Source organism: Juglans microcarpa x Juglans regia, chromosome 3D, assembly GCF_004785595.1.
Source record: "Juglans microcarpa x Juglans regia isolate MS1-56 chromosome 3D, Jm3101_v1.0, whole genome shotgun sequence".
Lineage (NCBI taxonomy): Eukaryota > Viridiplantae > Streptophyta > Magnoliopsida > Fagales > Juglandaceae > Juglans > Juglans microcarpa x Juglans regia.
The window spans coordinates 32,743,858-32,765,044 of record NC_054598.1 but is presented as its reverse complement, the minus strand read 5'-3'; the positions used below and the strand labels follow the sequence as shown (position 1 = coordinate 32,765,044).

General features: G+C 35.8%; 2 protein-coding genes and 1 long non-coding RNA gene across 3 annotated transcripts; 1 reads left to right on the top strand and 2 right to left on the bottom strand.

The window, feature by feature from the left end:
• The first annotated feature begins 412 nt into the window (after positions 1–412).
• On the top strand, positions 413–4,915 carry LOC121255231 (syntaxin-22-like). Its single transcript, XM_041155507.1, has 7 exons — positions 413–594; positions 2,980–3,073; positions 3,255–3,394; positions 3,583–3,660; positions 3,838–3,906; positions 4,160–4,309; positions 4,695–4,915. Coding segments are annotated over exons 1-7 (714 nt in total). The 3' UTR covers positions 4,696–4,915.
• Positions 4,916–7,343: 2,428 nt separating this feature from the next.
• Positions 7,344–17,811, bottom strand: LOC121254753 (heat stress transcription factor A-1b-like). The gene is made up of 2 exons (XM_041154899.1): positions 17,460–17,811; positions 7,344–9,045 (listed from the first exon to the last, which is right to left on the bottom strand). The coding sequence occupies exons 1-2, from the start codon at positions 17,694–17,696 to the stop codon at positions 7,765–7,767; spliced, it is 1,518 nt and encodes a 505-aa protein (XP_041010833.1). The 5' UTR covers positions 17,697–17,811; the 3' UTR covers positions 7,344–7,764.
• On the bottom strand, positions 13,351–14,271 carry LOC121254754. The gene is made up of 2 exons (XR_005938707.1): positions 13,604–14,271; positions 13,351–13,395 (listed from the first exon to the last, which is right to left on the bottom strand). It is a non-coding gene; the product is annotated as an uncharacterized LOC121254754 (long non-coding RNA).
• Positions 17,812–21,187: the final 3,376 nt, after the last annotated feature.

Genomic DNA, 21,187 nt, shown 5'->3' with positions numbered 1-21,187 from the left:
ATGAAAAATGAAGTAAGACTTTCAACAAAGAATACACAAAGAATACGTGACTTGCACATAAGCTCTTATCTAGTGTTATATAAATATATATATATATATTTATTTATTTATATGTGGTTTGATTTAGCACATATCTTGAATCATTCTTGATCCGGGCCAACGGAAGTTTCTTCCAAGTTGGACATTGAAGGTACAAAAGAACCTCAAGGTTCAAACATGAAACACCTCAGAACTGATCCAAGAGAACACCAGAAAGAATCATTCTCCTTCCAAGTCTCCAACTTCATATATTATTGTATATTAATCAAAGTCCATCCTCTCTAGCAAACCAACACAACAGAAACAGCTTCCTCTAGGCGTCAACTCTTTATTTTCTTTGTGGATGAAGCATCTTCAACTTTTCTGCTTCAAAATGCGCTCCGGAGATCTTGAGGCTGGCGGGCCACCACAACACCAACAGCTACAACAGCAGCAAGACCCCCCTCAGGCCGTGGCTTCTGGGATTTTCCAAATCAACACCGCCGTGTCTTCCTTTTCTCGCCTTGTCAATTCCCTTGGCACTCCCAAGGACACTCTCGAACTCCGTGACCGGCTGTGGGTGTTTTTCTCGTTTTCATAACCTTTTTCCTATGCTTTTTTTTTTTTTTATCCTAGTCTGGTATGTGTCTTATGGTTCTTTTATTGGAATAAACGATGATTCAACTTCTGGGTTTGCGTTTTCTGAATTTCAACCATTCATGTCTTCTTTTTTCTCGTAATTTAATGATTGAGAATCCATTGGCGTGCTTACGATCGTGCTATATGTCATTGTTTTCTTTCTTTCTTTCTTTTTCCCTTTATCCTTTGCTTGCTAGGTTGTCTAATTTCCAAGTGTTGCTCGGAAGCAAAACAAGTTTCTACTGCTGTTTTTGGACTGTTTTTTAACTTATGTTGACTGAAATATGCATCGTCGATCGGTTAAAGCGTGCTGCTTAAGTCCGGTTTGGATATACAAAATTATCTCATTGCATCTCATCATTACAATTTTTTCAAACTCTTATATAAAATATATTAAACAATTCAATTTTTTCAAATTTTAAAATAAAAATTATATTAAAAATTATATTCTAATAATATTCTATTCAACTTTCAACAAAACATTTCATTTCATCATCTGAACTGCGGAACCAAACAGATCATAAAATTGAAAGTAAACTAAACAAGCATACAAACAGACTGAACAGTACTTGTACAATATTGTGCATGTAAATTCTTTTACCTTATTATTGCGTTGTTTGTTCTCTTGGGAATTTAAGGGACGCCCGTGATCTACACGAAAGACTGAATTTTTTCCTTTTCAGGCTTAGGAATGAGATGTGAGAAATTTGTTAATAGTGGTGAAGAATAATGATAGGGTTATTATCTTATTATTATCTATTTACTATTTTTTTTGTATTTAATTTTTTTTTAATTTTTTATTTTACTTATTGATTAAGGAAGTAAGTATTAATAAAATTATATATTTTTTTAATTTTTTCTTAGTAATTAAGGATGTTAAAAAAATACTTAAAGAAAATGGTAAAAAAATTAAAAAAAAATTTTGAAATGCCCTTAAGTAGTAGATGGGTAGTAAAAGGATAGTAACTCTATCACTATCCTAATAGTGAAATGATTTGTGACTAGTAATGAAATGATTCTAGTTAAGATGTTTTATTGGGTTTTAGTAAAGGGGAGTGAAAAAATTGAATAAAAATACTATAAATTAAAATATTGTTATAATATAATTTTTGTTTTGGAATTGAAAAAGTTAAAATTATTTTTTGTACTTTTTTTGGAAGTTTGAAAAAGTTGTAATAATTAGGTAATGATTAGAAGAAAATTTTGAAAATTTGAAATTGAAAAGGATTGTATTTGAGTTATGTTTGGAAATTAAATTATAAGAAATTTTGAGATCAAGAAATGGTTTGTGTTCCCAAACAAGGGAGGCCTTAGTACAAGATGTTATGTTCTTAGAATTCTGTACAGTGTTTAAGGACAATGAATTTGGATGCTTATGTACATTCCAAAAAGAGAAGAGAAAGAAAATGAAGAATTTATATCATTTCAAATCCCTATTCGTATTTACGAGAAGGAACGAGAAAAACCGAAATCTTCCTACTCGAACAAGAAGTCTTTTATAGTAATTTGACCTATTGCTCCGCATCCCCCCATCAGTTTACTATGAAGAGATCAGTTTAATCAGACTGAAATTCCCTAAACTAATTCAAAAGTAAAGCATGTTACTTTACATGTTACTTGATCAACTTCTGGATAATTGTATTCATTGAGCATTGAATATCATAAAACATAAATTTCTACCTCAAAATAAATAAATAAATAAATAAATAAATAAATAATCTTTCACAGAAAATAAAGATAGTTTCTTAGAATGGATATGAATTCAACCAGAAGCTGCTAGATATTTTACTATATATGAAATCTCTATTTTACTGGCGATCGAGAGTAATTTCAACCTATGTTAATTCATTAAAGTTTTATAGGATACAACATGTTGTTATCTTTCAAAAAGACTGTAATTTCCATTTGATCCGTCTTTTTCCTCATAGTCCGCTAATAGCTGTTTCAATCATTTTCCCCATATCGATTTGAGTGGTTGGTTGGTTATTGTTAGATAACTTTTTTTCATAAGCTAACTAAAGCATATGAATTTACCTTTTCAACTTATCACCTTTTGCACAGTTTTCGTTTTGAAAAAGTCTTACATTGACGCCTTACACCACACACATCTACCTAATCAATATGTAATTTGTCATTTTTGTCATTCTATCTTAATGCTTAAATATATGTGTGTGTTTAAATAGAATGATAAAAATGACAAATCTCATGTTAATTAAGTAGATGTGTATGGTTTAAGACTTCCTTGTAGCATTTCTCGAAAATTGCACCATCAATCTTGTTTCTGACTGGTATATACATACATTGGATTCATTTAACTGGCAGGCACAAGGCAAGGTTACACATTGGGGAGTTGGTGAGAGATACTTCAGCTAAACTTAAACAGGCTAGTGGAACTGACCAGCATTTGGAAGTTAGTGTAAGTTCATATATATCCACAATAATTTTTAAAATTAAGGCTTCATCATTGAATCTCCCTCTCTATTCTAGATTTTCTTTGATTTTTTATCTATTGTTTTGTTTCTTTTGTTTCGGGGTGGGATGATGGATGGATTGGGTTTTATTTTCTTACGCCTTGAAATCTCCTCATTGAACTCCAGGCAGCCAAGAAGATCACTGATGCTAAGCTTGCAAAAGATTTCCAGTTGGTTCTTAAGGAATTTCAGAAGGTTCAAAAGCTTGCAGTTGAGAGGGAAGTAACGTATGCTCCTTTTGTCCCCAAAGAAGGTCTTCCATCAAGGTAATGTTATCTTACCTCTCCATAATGAGATAGGTAATATGTACCTTTGGCTTTGTCAGTGAAGCTTGAGCATATATATATATATATATATAATAGCAGTTATGTGATCACACACATACTTATGCATACATATAGCTTTGATCATATATTTGACTTGCATGCCTTAAATTTGATATATCATGATGTAGTTCTGATGCCCATGAGCGGGAGGATACAAGTTCATCTCGGTCTCCTGAACGACGGGCTCTTATTCTAGAATCTAAAAGGTATGCATGTATAGCTTAATGGAGATCCTTAAAAGGATTTATTTTCTTGTTAATACTCCTTGACTAATGAGGTAGACACCCATTTCTAAGACTTTACTTTTTTTCCCTTAAATTTTCTTCCTGTAAAACTACAACCTATGCTTGTTCGCTTACATCTCTTGTTTTTGAGTATCCCAGGCAATTCCAAAAACCGTATCACTCAAACAAATTGCAGAGCTTGCCTAGCATACAAGTGAAGAATTTGAGGCAAGTGACTCTTCAATGCTCTTGTGTCAGTCTCTTAACGAAGTAATTTCCACAGAAGAAGTCTTCTTAATTGCTTTTGAGATGAGATTTCTGCATAGCACACGATGTAGGACAGACATACAAAAATCTTAGGTTGCTACTTTCTCTTTTGGATGGATTAACAAAAAACCTTCAGACTATAGTGTATAGAGATTCCCTTTCATACTGGAGATTAAAAATAGTGCAACTTCAATTTCCATTAAACTATGTGCAGACAAGATCAGGTCGTACTGGTGGATGAGATTATACTTAATGAAGCCATTATAGAAGAAACAGAGCAGGGGATCACAGAAATTCAGCAACAGTTAATTGAGATAAATGAGATTTTGAAGGATCTCGCGTTCCTGGCCCTGAACAATGATTGGTAAGGAGACAAGCCTTGTCTCCATAATTATATTTACACTACTTTTGTTTTTGTTTTTTTTTTTTTTTTGGAGAAAAAGGTTTTCTTTATTGGTTCTACCGCCCAGCTCTTTACGCTGGGCATGCCCCTAGTGCAATTTCACTTTTTTTTATTAAACATCTTTAACATTTCAAAAAATAAAAATAAAAATAAAAATACACAAATTGACTAGTAGACACTTCTTTAAACATTTAAATATAAGCAAAAAAAAAAAAAAATTAAAATTCACTAGCAGTCAGACCCAAGCGAAAAACTAGCATTTCCATCTCTCTATTAGTTATTTGAAAGCTCTGCATGCTCTATAATGACTGACAGTGCTAAACATGTGATCCTTTTATCCTCTCAGATAAATAATCATACAGTCCAATCATTTGGAGCTGGCATCCTCTTTCTGAGGTTTTCTCGCAAATGACGTAAAATTGTCATGGATTTCATTATACTGTCAACAAAATCTGGAACTTCTGCATCTCCTGCTCATTTGTGTGTAAGTGAGTGTTTTCATATGTTCATTGTTGTAGCAAGACTCCTAGAGTACTTAATGTCTTCTGTTTCAAACTTTGGTGCAGCCTTAGTACACAAGATTTATGTATGTGAAGACTATTTCTTGATGTATATATATATATTGATGTTTGTGAAACTGCATCTTAATGGGTAGAATTCATTGTTAGAGAGTGAGAACCTCCGACGGTGGTGGCGTAGAACGGAGAGTCTTGTAGAGCTCTGTTTGACATGCATCTTTCTATTTACAGATAAATGAGAGGCGGGTACACAAAAGCTAAAGACTTTATAGGTGTACAAAATCATCAAGTTGAGATGATAATATATCTTCCGATTCCCCAGTTTTGGCTGTGTTTAGTCTTTGTTATAGAGGGCTGATGACTATGGCTGAAAAGTAAGGGATGCTCTTGCATGAGACTAGAGAGAGTCCTAGATTGAGAAAGGAGTCATGGAGAGGTACAAGCTGGAAATAATGACGAATCTTAACATCTTTTTTTGGGAGAGGTGGCACGACCACATTGGTTGGTTGTAAAATAATTGTAAAATGGTGATTATTCATCTACTCCAATATTTGGCAAGGAAAATACTAAATATATATAAGAAAAATTTATAAAAAATTTACTTCTCCATGTGTCAGTTATTGATATGTTGAAAATCATAATTTTGAATTTTAAAAGAAAATTAATAAAAATAATCTTGTAATTAATTAGTAAGTAAAATTATAAGTACATATAACTTAACTCGAAAGAAAAAAGTTGTACACCTGTAAAATGCTCACAAACGTTGTGCAAAACTTGCATATATTTCTTTTGTTTTTTTATCTTTTCAGGTATACATAACATTAAAAAAAAATAATAATAATAACTTTTATCGTGTCATTCCATATAATGATAGAAAATAACCTTTTAGGGTAGGATTTTAGTCCATTAGGTCTACAGTTTCCAACCTGAAGAAAAATCTTCAATTTAGAGAAGGAAAGATATAATATGCAAGTCCTATAACCTTTAATGTCAAGGTCTATACCGTCCATGGACACCATTAGTATTCCAATGTTTATATTTTATATTTCTTAACTACAGAAAGAAGAAAGTGGGAAAACAGAGAACGGCAAAGGATCTACCGTCAAAATTTTCCATCCATCAAGTTATTCTCTTTATTTATTTAAAATATTTTATTTCAGTGCCCAAAAAAAAAAAAAAAAGACAAGTGGTACATAGTTCAATAACGCACACAAACTGACGGCACAAAGATGATGTCCATTTGACTTTTTCACTCCAACTACCCTGAACAATCTTATCCTCAAACACAACCCCCCACCTTTTTTTCGTCTTTTAATTTTCTTCATGGATAAGGGGGAAGGAGGAAAAAGAAAATGCGTATTCCGTTTGGATGTTGTTAAATTGAATTGAGATGAGTTAAATTTTTTATAAATAATAATAAGTTAAAATGATAAAATGAATTTTATAATGCCCACTTAAGATAAATTTAGATATATTTAAATGTTAAAATAAATTTAAATATATTTATAAAAAGTTGAAAAAGATTGTAAATCTAATATATAAAAAAATGTTGAGCTGTAAAAAGATTGTAAATCTCACGTGTAAAGAAATTTTAAATTAAGATGAATTTAAAAATTTGAGACTTGAGAGTTGAGTGTTTAGATGTCAGACTCAACTTAAAATTAGACTAAACTAAGCTCCAAATGGGATCTAAGGGTGCAATCATGAGGCAATTAGCAGTTTTGCTACAATTGTGGGGATTCCCAAAATTATCATCTCATTTTATCTCTTTTCTAAACATAATTCAAATACAAACATTTTCAAACTAATAATTAAAACTAATCATTACGACTTTTCCAAACTTTCAAACAAAATATAAAAAACAATTCAAACTTTTTCAAATCTCCAAACAAAAATAATATTATAAAACTATATTCTAACAATATTTTAATTTTATAATATTTTTATTCAACTTTTTCTCTCCTTTCCCAAAATCCAAAAAATACTCAACTCAAACTATCTCACTACTATTCACAAATTATCTTACTACTATTTACAAAATTCTCATTATCTCACTCCCTAAAAGAGCCCATAATTTTTCCTTCCTTCACACAGCTTACCATTTATTGCTTTCTATGTTTTCTTTCCTTCATCTCCATAATCTCTTCTACCATCTATGCTCCCAATTTGATCAAAAATCTAAATAAAAAATAAGTCTGGCCACAATTTAATTTCCTAGGACCACAGTAAAATCTCAGGCACTACAGTACTCTGATCGATCAACAATCATCTAGACAAAATTCCATAAGAGTACAATACATGCATGTTGTAACCATCCGGCATCCAAATGGCAAAAATATGCTTTACTGAAAAGGAACAAAGACAGCCACAGGGTTTAGATGGTAATATTTTTGTCAAATTAAATCACCGACAAAAGATTTTTTTTCAGTGCAGACTAGAGCAGAGAAGCTTTTAAACAAGTCACGTGCAAGAAGAAATAAAGCAATTCAGGAGTTTTTTAAGTACATACAGATGTCAGTAATTCTTAATAATTTTTTAGTACAGCTTAAGGGGAATCAGAATATACTATACTCGATGTACTAGCGAATTCCTTGTGTTATAGTAATTAGAAAAACTGGCATTACATCATTTGCTGAAAAGCCGATCACATATACAGAGTTTCATTATAAATACAATCTTCTCACCATGACAGGAACTCAAGCTGATGAAGGGAAAAAGGAACACTTAAGTGGCTGATCAAACACCACAAATGTGGGATCAGTGACAAATACTGTATGCATTGGCTCATTTTGTAAAACTGGCAGTTTGGTGACAATGAACATGCTTATTATGATCTGTGATTGGTTAAAAGTTTACCTCTCGATGGTGAGGAACATGCATATACAATTGGTGAGAAGGTCAGGCTATTCCAGTCTTCGATGCAAGAAGCCCCATCTGTTCAGTAAGATGATCCATATACTGAATCTTGTCCCAGTTGTTCTTCTCTCCTATGGGTAACTCATGATCCATAGTCACACCACCAGCTAATGAACTCGAATTGATTTCATCTGCATCCTCAGTGAGCGGGCTCCCTGTAAGGAATTGTTCCCAGAAAGTATCGTTAATGCCTGGAAGTACTGGGATCTCATCAAGCAGGGCCTCCACATCACTTTCTGGAGAAAGAGCTTCAGTTTTCATGGGCGTTGTCACATCCAAAACAACAGACATTGGATCCACATAACTTGCATTCCCAGTCTCGGACCCCACGAAGTTCATATCAAGGATTTCAGAAGTGCTTTCTGGCATGATTCCTTGCAGTTCAGAGAAGTCAGGCAAAATAGTCTCTTCTCCAGAATTATAAACATGAATATTTGGGAATCCAGCTGCTGTAGAATGATCAGGCACCATGTAGGAGGAAGATTGAATCTCTGAAATGGCAGTAGATGGGGGTTTAACAGGAAATCCCGACTCTACTGGCATAAAAGGCTGTCCAGAATTAGGTGGAACCTCAGAAAGGGTCACTCCCGAAACTTGACTCGAGGAACTTCCACCATGGAATGCATGGGAAGAAGGAGCATCATCAATAAGGAATGCACCAGGGTTGTTCATCAATGGTTCCACCCTAGGAGATCCATTCATCTTCAAAATCTGCTGCAGCAGTGCTTTAGCTGCCTCATTCATCGAAGGCTGGTACTTGATAATCCGTCCATCGGGAGCATTAGTGCGACCCTCATCAGCTACACTTTCTTTTTCCTGACTTTGGAGTCTCCTTTTTTTATTCACTCCAGTAATGTTCCTATTGCTTTCATTCTGTTGCTGTACAAACTGGGCTAATAAGCCGGGACTATGCATAGCCTTTGCAAGGAAAGACATCATTTGTTGCTGTCTCTGCTCCATTAGCTGCACACGTTGTCCCACACTCAGCAACTGGTGATCGGTTGCTTGCTGGTGCTGCCTCAACCTAACAAGTTCCTGCATAAGAGCATTCTTGTCCCTTTCAAGTCTTTTAACCTCTTCCTCCAGCCCAAACTTCCCTACCTCAACACATGCCCCAACTGAGGAGCTCGGCACTTCAGTTGGTTGTTGACCGGGTACATGAACTGGTTTCCTCCTACTGATACTTTTCAAAAGGTGTGTTTGACCTCTTAGAAACTTCACATTTGCAAATTCATAACGGTCTGAATCCACCTTCTTAAAACCCTGTTAAACAAAAATGAACAAATTATTATACATATAAATATAATAGAAGCAAAAACCCTAAATTGTTCAAATTGTGTCCATAAAATGTTTCAATTTTTATGATACTAATGTCAATTAAGACAACAAGATTGAACTCAATGACTTGAACTTTTGAGAATATGACATAAGGTAAATTTTTCTAAGTTCCACCAACCAGGCCAGCATAGGCACTCATCATTTTTTCCCTTGGATGAGTAGCACAGGCACTCACCATAATCATTATTGATATCTTCTTCCCACACAACAATGGAACTAATTTGCTTTAAATTCTAATTTTTGACCTACTTCCTAGGCACCAATTTTAAGAATCAAAATATATAAATTTAACTCTTTCAATACTTCAAGTGCCACCAATTACAAATATCACATGGAAACAAAGATTTCTTTTCTTTAATGAAAAATCACCTTCTGTAAAGTCATTTCCATAACTTTCATGCATGGTGGAATTATCAATTAGAAAAAAAAAAAAGGTTCAACAGAAAATAACCACTTAAGAGATGGACCAAGTCTTTGTCCTCTAAAGAATTAAAGACATTTTCCAGAGTGAGCTTGAGACTTAGACCATTACTGCCCAACCATCCAACTGCCAACTGACCCTATTGGTCGTTGACTACCCTCATCCATTCCTAGCCCACTCAACAACAGAACCCACCAGTCGCCAGCCACAAACAGCCGTTTTTATTTTAATCAAGAAATAAAATTTGATTGATCATAAGAATAGGCAAAGCCCAAGTACAAGGGTCATATACAAGAGCAACGCCTAGAAGTCATATACAGCCGTTAACAAGCCAAAATATAAGAATACAAAATAGATTCTTCAACACCCCAAGCACTAGAAAATCAAACGAATACATTTTTTTCAAAAATACATTTTTTAAACAAAATGTTTTCCCCCAAGAATAATTTTCAATGAATGGAGCCTAAGATAATTGGCAGACCGTGGCCTCATACAAGGCCAAAAAAAAAAATTGTGATACAGGCATGTAATTTAACATATCAATTTCACCGAGACAATGACAAGGGAAAATGAAGAAGAACAAGAAAAAAGGACCAAGAAGACATTTAAACAAGCCAATAGGCACAGAAGGGTGCATCTGCGGATGTCTTTCATCAGCCAGCACCTTCAAAGCCAATGGGACAGATGTCGACACAAATTTGTTTCTAGATTCAAGTTAGGGTACAACAAATGATCAGGTAAGGTGGGATGAAGCAAGCAGCACGGGATTGGCTAATAGAACACATGAAATGGGAATGGGATATTTATAGGAAAGAACGAAAGCAGACTAAGGTTTTTATTCATTAGCCAAGCACGCCCATTGCAGCACCTCTATTATAGAAAAAAAAAAGTACTGCGCCTTATTGACCAGCCTTCTCTTCTGAAGAGATAAAAACATTTTCCAGAGTGAGCTTGAGACTCCAACCACCACCATCCAACTGCCAGCCCCATTGGTCATTGACTGCCCTCATCCATTCCTTGTTCACTTTTTTTTTATCGGTCGAACAAGATTTTATTTGAGCATAAAATAGACAAAGGCCCAAGTATATAGGACAAATACAGGAATCCATTCCTTGTTCACTAACCAACAGAACCCACCATCGCCAGCCACAAACCAGTTGTTAACAAACAACAAAAGAAGAATACAATACTTATTTTTTGACACACACCAAACACAAGAAAATCACATTAAATCAAATTAGTTTTCAAAAATATATCTTTTTATAACAAAAATGTGTCCACTAGGAAGGATTTGACCAAATGGAGCCTAAGATAATTGGGAACCTATGGCCTTAGATAAGGCATAAAAAAAATTTTGAGATATGCGCATGTTATTTAAAAAATAAATTTCCCCAAGACCTTGACAAGGGAAAAAAATAAAGAAAGAAAAAAGGCTACCCAAAGTGGTAAGGGCGAACTTGTGTGCATTTGCCCCATGTCACAAGTTCGATTCCCCGAGATCAAACTGCGATTTAAGTGGGAGGCCATGGCAGTGGGTTGCTGTGCTAGTCTCCCCAGGGATTTAGGTTCCATGGGTGAGTCCTAAGGGCTCTGCCATGGGGTGATTCCCCCGACATAAAAAAAATAAAGAAAAAAGGACAAACGACATAATTGGACAGTGTCAGACCCACAGTCTTCTATAACAGGGACCTCTCCTAGCACAGCCCACTATGCACTACTAATAAGATTGACGTAAAAAAAAATTAATATCCCCTACAACCATAACAGTACGCTACATCCAGTTTACCATTTCTTTGACATGCTAGGAGTGTCATGAGTTTCTATTGATAGAAGCAGACAAATGAAAGACACAATGGTATCCTTATGATTTGTTGATGAGTGAAAAACACAATAGTACCCATATGTATGTCCACCCTACTTTCAACACTAGATAGCATGAGCATAATAATAAAAGCTAGCCTGGACGGATGTCTCAAATCTCAGGAACTTGAGTTAATTTGCAAATTTGACATGGAAAAAGCCTATGATCATGTTAACTGGAAATTTCTGCTTTATTTACTTGCAAGATGCGGTTTTAGAGAGAAATGGATGAAATGAATTGAATAGTTCGCTTCTCTATCTTGGTGAATGGCTCTCTAGCGGGCTTTTTTGACTCTTCTCATGGATTGAGACAGGGAGATCCGCTCTCTCCTTTACTCTTCCTATTCGTCATGGAAGCCCTCAGTAAGATGATTGTAGGTCTTGTGGAAGGTAGCTTTCTCTACGGTTTCTCGATGGGGAATGGTAACTTCGATTCTCTTAATATTTCTCATTTGTTATTTGCTGATGACACTATCATATTCTGTGGAGCAAATCTCGGGCATATCCAATCTTTGAGGGCCCTACTTCTTTGTTTCGAAGCCGTTTCGGGTTTGAAAGTTAATCTTTCAAGTCTAAAATGATGCCGGTGGGGACTGTTCCTAAAGCGACAACTCTAGCCTCTCTCTTGGGATGTAAGGTATCGTCTTTACCTCTTCAGCAACTTGAGTTACCATTGGGTGCTTCCTTCAAATCAAAGCAGAGTTGGAATCCTGTGATTGAAAAGGTGGAGCATAGGTTGGCATCTTGGAAGAGGTTGTATTTATCAAAAAGTGGTAGGCTCACATTGATTAAAAGTACTCTCTCTAACCTCCCCACCTACTTTTTGTCTCCGTTCCTGCTCCCAGCAAAGATTGTCAACCGTATTGAGAAGCCGATTTCTTGTGGAGTGGTTTGGGGAACGAGTTCAAGTTCCATCTGGTCAATTGGACCATGCTGTGCATTCCATTTTCCGAGGGTGGATTGGATATTCGTAACTTGACAAAGTTCAACCAAGCCTTATTGGATAAATGGTTGTAGCAGTACCAACAAGAAAGGAGGGCCTTGTGGAAGTCTGTCATTGATGCACAGGTTGGGGAAACATGGGGTGGTTGGTGCTCGAATGAGGTACGCGGCTCACATGGGGTAGGTTTGTAGAAAAACATTAAGAAGGGTTGGGAGACTTTCAGGAGACATACACATACTGTTGTGGGTGATGGCTCTCACTCTGATTTTGGCATGATAAATGGGGTGATGAATGTTGTCTCAAAGTTGAGATACCTTCCCCGCCATATTTGAGTTAGCACGAGTAAAGGATGCAGCGATAGCGGACCTTTTGGCTTTTTCTAGTGGCTCCCCTCAATAGAACATGGACTTCACTAGGGCAGCCCAAGATTGGGAGTTAGAGGTTATTTTAGACTTCTATGCGGCTCTGTATTCCGTACGTATGACTGAGGGCACTATAAATAGAATGTTTTGGAGCCCTTCCAAAAAAGGTAAATTCACGGTCAGATCATTTCATAGAGTTTTATCGAACCCGGGCAGGCTCTCAATCCCATGGAAGAGCATCTAGCAGACCAAAGCTCCTTCAAAAGCAGCTTTTTTTTTTTGTTTGGACGGCAGCTTTGGACAAAATTTTCACCATAGATAATCTAAGGAGATGTCGATTAATGGTATTGGACTGGTGTTACATGAGTAAGAAAGATAGTGAATCCGTTGATCATTTGTTTCTACATTGCAAGGTGGCCAGGACCCTATGGGCTGATTTTTTTACATGACTTGGTTTATCATGGGTCATGGCTGGCAGATTGAAGGACTTTCTAGCATGCTGGAGAGGCCTTCGAGGAAATTCACAAGTCGCAACAATATGGAAAATGATCCCCATATGTATGTGTTGGTGTATTTGGCGGAAGCGAAATGATAGAAGCTTCAAAAACCAAGAGAGGACAGTGGAGGAGCTGAAAGTTTTTTTCTTTAAAACATTGTTTTCTTGGGTGGGGGCTATTGTTTGTAATGGACTTATACCTCATTTATTTTCGCAGATAAGATTATATGGGATGAAATAAAAGTTGAAAATTGAATAAAATATTGTTAAAATATACTTTTTTAATATTATTATTGTTTTGAGATTTGAAAAAATTAAATTGTTTATTTTATTTTATGTGAGAATTTGAGAAAGTTGTAATGATGAGATGAGATGAGATGTGTTGTGAAAACAAATAAGACATTAATGTCCATGACTTTCTTCTTTCAGTTGTAAATTATAGCTAAGTATTTCTCATGTATACTCCATGTGTACTTGGGATTTGCCTATTATTATGAATAAAACTTCTTGATTACTTATCAAAAATAATAATAAAAGCTAGCAGTCTTCGACATATCATATAGAGCTGAACCAAACAAATATTATAGACAATTTTAATTGCAAATCAAATACTAGCTCTGAATAAAATTATCTTAGAATTGGACAGCATACAACCTAAACCTCATCTCCACTCAAAGTTTAAGCCTAGGAAGTATGGGTATCATTTCCATTCTATAGAACTTTTTAGGAAGGGTACATCCAAAATGTTGAACCAAACATGTTTTGCATACTCTACGGCAAAAAGAAAAAGCATGTCCTAAAGAGAAAAGTTGACCTTGTAACATTTGTTCGCATTAAAGTTCCCTTGTAACTTCCTTGAGAACTAAAATCATCATTTATTGCTTATGTTTTTCTCCAACTAGTTTATCATGTAACATGCCAATAGCAACAAAATGACATGAACAATAAAAGCCAAAATGATTATGATTATATTATTTAAGAGTAGTTGATCTATAGGCATCAACACCTTATGTATTGACAATGGAAAAATATAATATAGATTTGGCGAGAATTTGAGCGGACCCCACTAACTTACACTGAAGCCAAACTTGAGTGGGACTCTGCTAACTTACAATGACGTCTCAGTTAGAGATACACCAAGTTTTGGCCAAGTTAACCCAAAAATGGACAAGCCAAGAATACCCACTCAAAGTATAAGCAAACCTGCAAGTTTGAAATTATAAATTAATAAAATACAATGGTCCGTGCATTTGTTGAAATTTTTGGTAAGTCCAACAGAGAGTTGAATTGTAATCCAAAGTTGTGGTTGGATGATTTAAAAGCCAGATGTCCTCAAATGAGCAAAAAAATAGAAAGAATACTTTTCTAAAACCGATATATTGCAAAGAAAATAAAAATGAGAGATTAATCAAAAGGATGTTTCTCATATAATAATGGAGTGTGGCATTTTGTTTGGCCAAAGCATGAATTTCAAGAAAACAAAAAGGAAAGAAATAGAATCTTAGCGAGACGACATAATAGACATGACCCTACTAAAATGGCACCATATGAGAGGATAATGAGCACAACAGAACTATCAGATGTTAAAAGGGAAGAATAGGGTGCATAAAACGACAAAGATTTAGCTGCTGCAGCAATGGGGGTGGTCGTTATGGTAAGGCAGCACTTAGGTAGAAATTAAGAAGAGAGAATTTTTCAGCTATAGCATTAAGAACTAAATGGCAAATTTGAACCATCAACTCCTAATCCCACAAGGATTGACACGTCTTTCTTCCATATCAACTGAAACATAAAAATACATAATTCTTTACTCCAAAATGAACTTAATAAACCTCCATTCCACACCAGCTCCCTCATTGAAATGCACCTCATGGTCTTACTCGTTGCCACATTAAAAATAGAGATCTAAAGGAACAATCTGTTTCAGATCCCTACCTTTCCTTAATAGTTCCTTTAAACTTCCTGATATTCGCATCCATGGAAACCAAAAATCTCAAACTACTAATATTAAATCCAATGTGACTTAGACCTCATGTTCTTGAAGGCCTATTAACTCTAGTGATAGATACTATACTCGTTGTGTGTCTCCATTAATTAAAAAAACTATTAATCCATTGATATTATTCCATTTATAAAAATAATAATAATAATAATTCCAAGCCACAAGTACCTGTCAACTAGAAAAGGGTTTTCACAGCTTCTTCTACCTAATTTCTAAATGCATATGCATGTTTATTCTATCAGCCAATTTGTCACCAACCCAGCTTACAAGTTCTAATGAATAAGCCCACCACATTATTTAACAACCCAAGGAAATCCCAAGCCACATCTAGGCCTATATTATAAAAGGGCAAGTCAAGGTTACAATTAGGAGCACCTTATAATCATCATAAATAGTAAGAACTTCTTCCTTCTAAGCAATATTGGATCCCACTCACAACCATCTTATACTAAATCTTGGGTATTACACTTTCAATCTGCAATTCCTATAGTTTTCATTTAGTTACGAGTAGCATGAACTCACGATTTTTACCTAAAGAAACTAGAGTCCTTCCACTTGAAGCCGGCGTGCAAAACACATCATCCACACCGCTTACGTGATAAGAATTGATTTTTAAGAGTCAAAATGTTGAATTTCTCTTGCAAATCAAATCATGCTATGTCCATGATGTGGAAGGTGTGTCATCCACACCATCTTGTAAATAGAATTTTTCAAGTGACTAAGATGGGAATTCTCCAATTTCCCTCTTCCCATTTCACATTCTCTTCCAATTTACATCTTCCCATTTCACATTCCATTAAATCACTTAATCCAATCCAATGCTCACTCTTGTGTGATTTGAGTTTATACCATTTACAGTCGAACACCACGCTTATCCAAGAAAAAAAAGTCAAATACCATACTTTTTTTATAAGTGAAAGTCAAATACCATACTCTCTCTCTCTCTCCCCCCCCCCTCCCCCCCCCCCCCCCAAGTGCAGTGGAACGTCACGTTTAGTAGAGTGGCGCAAGATTGGGAAGTGGATATCTTTGAGGCTTTTTTCAGCCTTGTTTATTCTGTGAAGCCGATTAGACAACAAGCCGATAGGATGTGGTGGACTCCTGCGGGTAAGGGCATTTTCTTAGTTCGATCATACTATAAGTCCCTTTCCCAAGCCGCTAATACTTCGTTCCCATGGAGGAGACTTTGGCAAAATAAGGAGCCTTCGAAAGCGATCTTCTTTACATGGAAAGCAACGTTGGGTAAGATTCTGACTACCGAAAATCTGAGGAAGCGCCGGATAGTTATACTAGACTGGTGTTGCATGTGCAAGAGATCTGGCGAGACAGTCAAACACCTCTTGCTACATTGCTAGACAACCAAAGCCTTGTGGGTGGAAGTCTTTAGCCGGATAGAGTTATCTTTTGTTATGCCTGCAACTGTTGTAGATCTATTGGCCAGCTGGACAAAAACCATATTCTCTCCCCCTTAACATATGAACATCAACATAACAACACCAAATCTCACCATATACCTCATATGCTGCAGCTATACCCCCTTGGTATTTTTTTATCGCATTTATTTACTTGTCCAAGGAAGAACATAAAACCATCAACCTTCATCCCCTCTAAAGAGTCCAAAAGAACAAATCTTTGTATAAGTTGGAATTTAAGTAATCCAATTTCTGTGAAATAAGCTTAGCCATTAAGTAATCTCCCCAAACATCTTTTTTCTTTTGAGATATATAGTCGGTTCCAGTAATTATGTTGATAAATATAGGAAGCCCCAAAATATGATACATAAAACATCAGACAATATGGTCTAAGACATAGCATCAGACAATAAGGTCTATAAAATATATCTATGGCAGATAAGAAATGCGAGTGCTTGCTTTATCCAGTAAGGACCTCAAAAGTCCCAAGAAGGATGAGAGCTCCTTACATAATTATCCAGTAAGGACCACCACTAAAAGCACTAAATTGATCCACCAATAAAGAATAGAGCTCGAATGTGCATATTCTATCACTGACAGCACGGTAGAAATTCCGAACAATAAAATACCGTTTTTTACTCTTTTTAGTAAACTAACCTATTAAAATATTGGTGCCGAAATAGTTCCTAATTCCCAACCCAAGCTTCTTAAATGTTTTAGATTAATTCAGATTAAGCATGCCAGATCTTAATTAGATTCCGAAATTAACCCCAACATTTTGCAAAGAAAAAGAAGAAAGAACAAAAGAGAGAGAAGATAGAAAGATAGATAAAGATAACCGACGTAAGTATTCAACTGCCGGATGAAGCTAGCGAAGTTATTGTGCTTGAAGTGCTTGGGCAGAAGCTTGGAGGCGAACTCGTGCGGGTTCCAAACCACAAAGCTGTTGTCGCCGTTGCTCCAAGACACAACCGAGTCGGTCTCCGGGTCGTCCACCATGGCGTAGAGCTTCTTCAGAAACGGGGGCAATGGATTCGTAGTCGCCGTCGTGGACGACCCCGCATCATTAGCATCTGCCATTTTTCTTCTGGTTCTGAGAGAGAGAGAACGAGTGAAATTGGAAGCGAGGGGTTTGGGGGTTTCGGTCCTCGGAGGAAAATGAAAGGAAGGAATGAATGGAAGTAAACCGCCACGTACGTTGGTGGGTCAATATATAATTCATTATTATTTGCCGCTGAAAAAGAAAACGCATCGAGTCGGGTTTGTCACGGTTGCGTCGGGTGCAAGACATTCGTAAGAGCTTTTTTATTTTTTTATTTTTTTAATTCAATTTTAAATCTTAAATTTCATAATTTTCAGTTTAGTTGATATAGATAAATAAATTTTTTTCTAGATTTTTTTTAAGTACAGTTACATTTTTCTTTATTAAAATAAAATTTATCTATCAAACGTAAGAACTTATAATTGAGATTTTCTTGAAACCTTTGATCAAATTAAATGGCTTGATTTCAAAAGAAAAATAATACATTAAAAATTTATGTAGAAACTACGTTGCTCGCATTAAATTTTATTGGATGTATTGTGAAATTAAAATAAAAAATTCTATTTATAAGTCAGTATGCATAACACATTTAATAAAGTGTTTATATGATATAATTTAATTTAGAAGAAAAATTATAAAATTTGTATTTACAAGTCCAATATTACAATTTAAATGATGTAAATGATATGTTTTACACACTAATTTTAAAATAAAATAACTCAACTAATTGACGGGACATTTGAGTTTTTATCTTTTTACAATAATGATTTATCTAAGCATTATCAAATTTTACAGCATCACTCGAATAAAATAATAGAAAAATTATAATATCAACTGTCAAGTGTTACCTCTTCTTCAAAGGAAAGTCTCATCTCATCTTCTATCTAGGAAAGAAGGAAAATGTGGAGTTTACAATATGCTCTTACTTATGATAGTAAAGAAGAAGAGTCTCATAGTCTGTATGAAGGGCTGAGTGGGGCAAGATGGAAGAGAGAAGATTTGTGGTCACAGTTGAGGTTAATTGAGAAGGAAGATTCTGTCATTAATCTTGATACAGATCGGATGGAAGAAGTGATGAAAAGGGAAAGAAGAGCTTGGTGGGGAAGCTGTGCTCAGATCATGTTGTTGGGAATGAGATTGTGAGATCAACTATAGCAAAAATCTGGAGAGTAAGTAAAAATTTCATTTTCCAAGATATTAGCCCTAATTTGTTCACAATAACCTTTGAGAAGCAAATGGATCGAGACAGAGTTCTAGCTGAAAAATCATGGCTATTTGATAATAGCCTATTCATCCTCAAAACCTTTGATGGGCTTATTCCTACGAAACAAATGAGTTTCAAATTTGAAAAATTTTGGATACAATTGCATAATCTCCCACTAATTTGTATGACAAGAGAAATAGGGACTCCAATTGAAAAAATAATTGGGTCAGTGAAGGATGTTGATGTTAGGGAATATAGAATTGGGTGGGGAAGTAACCTGAGAGTCCAAATTGAACTTGATTTGAGGAAACCAACTGCAAGGGGAAGAACTATTAATCTATTAAGGAAGCAAAGTTGGGTTCCTTTGCAATATGAGAAGCTGCCTCGAGTGTGTTTCAAATTTGGTAAATTGGTGCATAATGAGAATGGGTGTAGTGTCACAGTACCGTTAAATAAACAAAGCCTAGCAGAAAAATCTCAGTTTAGCTCATGGTTGAGAGCATATACCAAATTAAGAAAACAAATCCATTGATAGAATGGTGGAAGAACAATATGGAAGAAATGCAAGAAATTATAGTACGTCCCAACAAAAACCATCAGAGAAGAAAGGGGTCCCAAGCAACAATCTTGTTCCAATCATGGCAGTAAAATTCTTTGATCTCGATAATAGATTATTCTTGGTGCAGTTTATGGATGTGGTAGATAAGTCTCGTGTTATTCATGATGGACCATGATTTTTTAACAGAAGTCTCGTACTGATGCGAGATTATGATGGGAACAACCATCTCTCTACTCTTTGTTTAAATCATGCGTCCTTCTTGATTAGGCTTTTTGATCTGCCATTGAATTGCATGAACCCTGTGGTGCTTCATATGATTGGTAATTCTATTGGGCAAGTGGAGGTTATAGATGTACCAAAGTCTATGCCAGCATGGTGAGAGTTTTGTATGGTTCAAGTTAAAATGGATATCAAATTACCTCTTCCACGAGTTAAATGTTTGAATTTACGATCTTTTGAGTCTTGTTGGATTCACTTGAAATAGGAAAAGCTTCCAACGTTTTGCTATTGTTGTGGCATTTTGGGTCACACAGACCATGAATGTGATCTATGGGAATCTAATAGAGTTCGATTTGAGACTGAAGGCTATCCTTTTGGGCCATGGTTATGGGTGGATGGGAATCTATTGCGAAGTCAAGTATGTTTTACCTGTCGATCAACTGGAAAGAATGATCTGAAGGAATCAAGGAAAGGAGATCCTCTTCTACGAGTCATTCTCTGCAGGCCATGGTTGTACCTATGGATTGTTTTGGTGATGGCAGTATCAATAAAAAAGGGATGAGCAATCTCGGAGGAAGATCATTACTGATGATGGCTACGGTGGAGGTGCACGGAATCGGAGTATAGGAGAGCAGTTAGTTGGAAATGCCATTATTGAAAACGGTTATGGTGGGATGCCAGTTATTTTTTCAAACGTTGAAAGTAAGGAGACGCAGAAAGGGACTTCAGATATGAGATGTGGGCTTGGACGAGGTTGTTCTAATGGGCCAGGACTGGATTGTTTGGATGGGTTCCATTATTTGGATGGGCGGGATTGTTTGGACAGGCCTTTATCGTCATTTGCTACGGTATTGTTCAATTCAAATGTTACTTGGTTTAGTGCTCTCGAGAAAAAAGTGTAGTGCAGTTCATAGGCTATTGAAGGGAAATCGTGTTCAGTGTTGAAGGGAGATTCAGAGGGCTTGAATGATTCAGAATTTCTTGATGAACCTTTGGCTATCTTGGCAAATGTGGATGGAGTTAAAGGTGTGAAGGATAATTGGGTTAGGGAAGAGAGGAAATCTGTTATGGTGGAGAAGCTGGTTGATAAGGGAGCTTCAATTTTTTCATTGCCTAAATACCATACTCGGGAAAGGATGCTCAGCAATGTGTGAGGAGAGGTCGGTTCGTAGGATTCATAGGTTTTGAGAAGGGTGGTAGGCGACAAGCATTGTTGAAGCCAAAAACTTCTAGTTTTAAACCAATCACAAGTAAGTCTCCTTCTACTATACCATTAAAACTTTTGACTGAAGTGGTGGGTTATGCTGATAATGAAGGCTCAAATGACTCTAAGAGGCTTCGTTATTTTGATGATAGTTGTCTGGTGGATGTTAAAGTTTTATAGACGGAGGCTGATGATCAGCCCCACCGGTCACCATGAAGTTGCTGAGTTGGAACGCTTGAGGGCTTGGGAACCCACAAGTTGTTCATGTTCTTCATGATGTTGTGCGAAGAGAAGGTCCCAACATATTGTTTGTGATGGATACTAAATGTGTGAGTAGAAAAAT

What these genes read in the sequence shown, in the direction of transcription:
- LOC121255231 (XM_041155507.1), top strand. Translation starts at nt 413, where the DNA reads ATGCGCTCCGGAGATCTTGAGGCTGGCGGGCCACCACAACACCAACAG. An exon ending in ACCAGCATTTGGAAGTTAGT is followed by an intron (nt 3,074 to 3,254) that starts GTAAGTTCATAT and finishes ATTGAACTCCAG; the next exon opens with GCAGCCAAGAAGATCACTGA. An exon ending in CTTATTCTAGAATCTAAAAG is followed by an intron (nt 3,661 to 3,837) that starts GTATGCATGTAT and finishes TGAGTATCCCAG; the next exon opens with GCAATTCCAAAAACCGTATC.
- LOC121254753 (XM_041154899.1), bottom strand. Translation starts at nt 17,696, where the DNA reads ATGGCAGATGCTAATGATGCGGGGTCGTCCACGACGGCGACTACGAAT. An exon ending in TCCGGCAGTTGAATACTTAC is followed by an intron (nt 9,046 to 17,459) that starts GTCGGTTATCTT and finishes TTTGTTTAACAG; the next exon opens with GGTTTTAAGAAGGTGGATTC.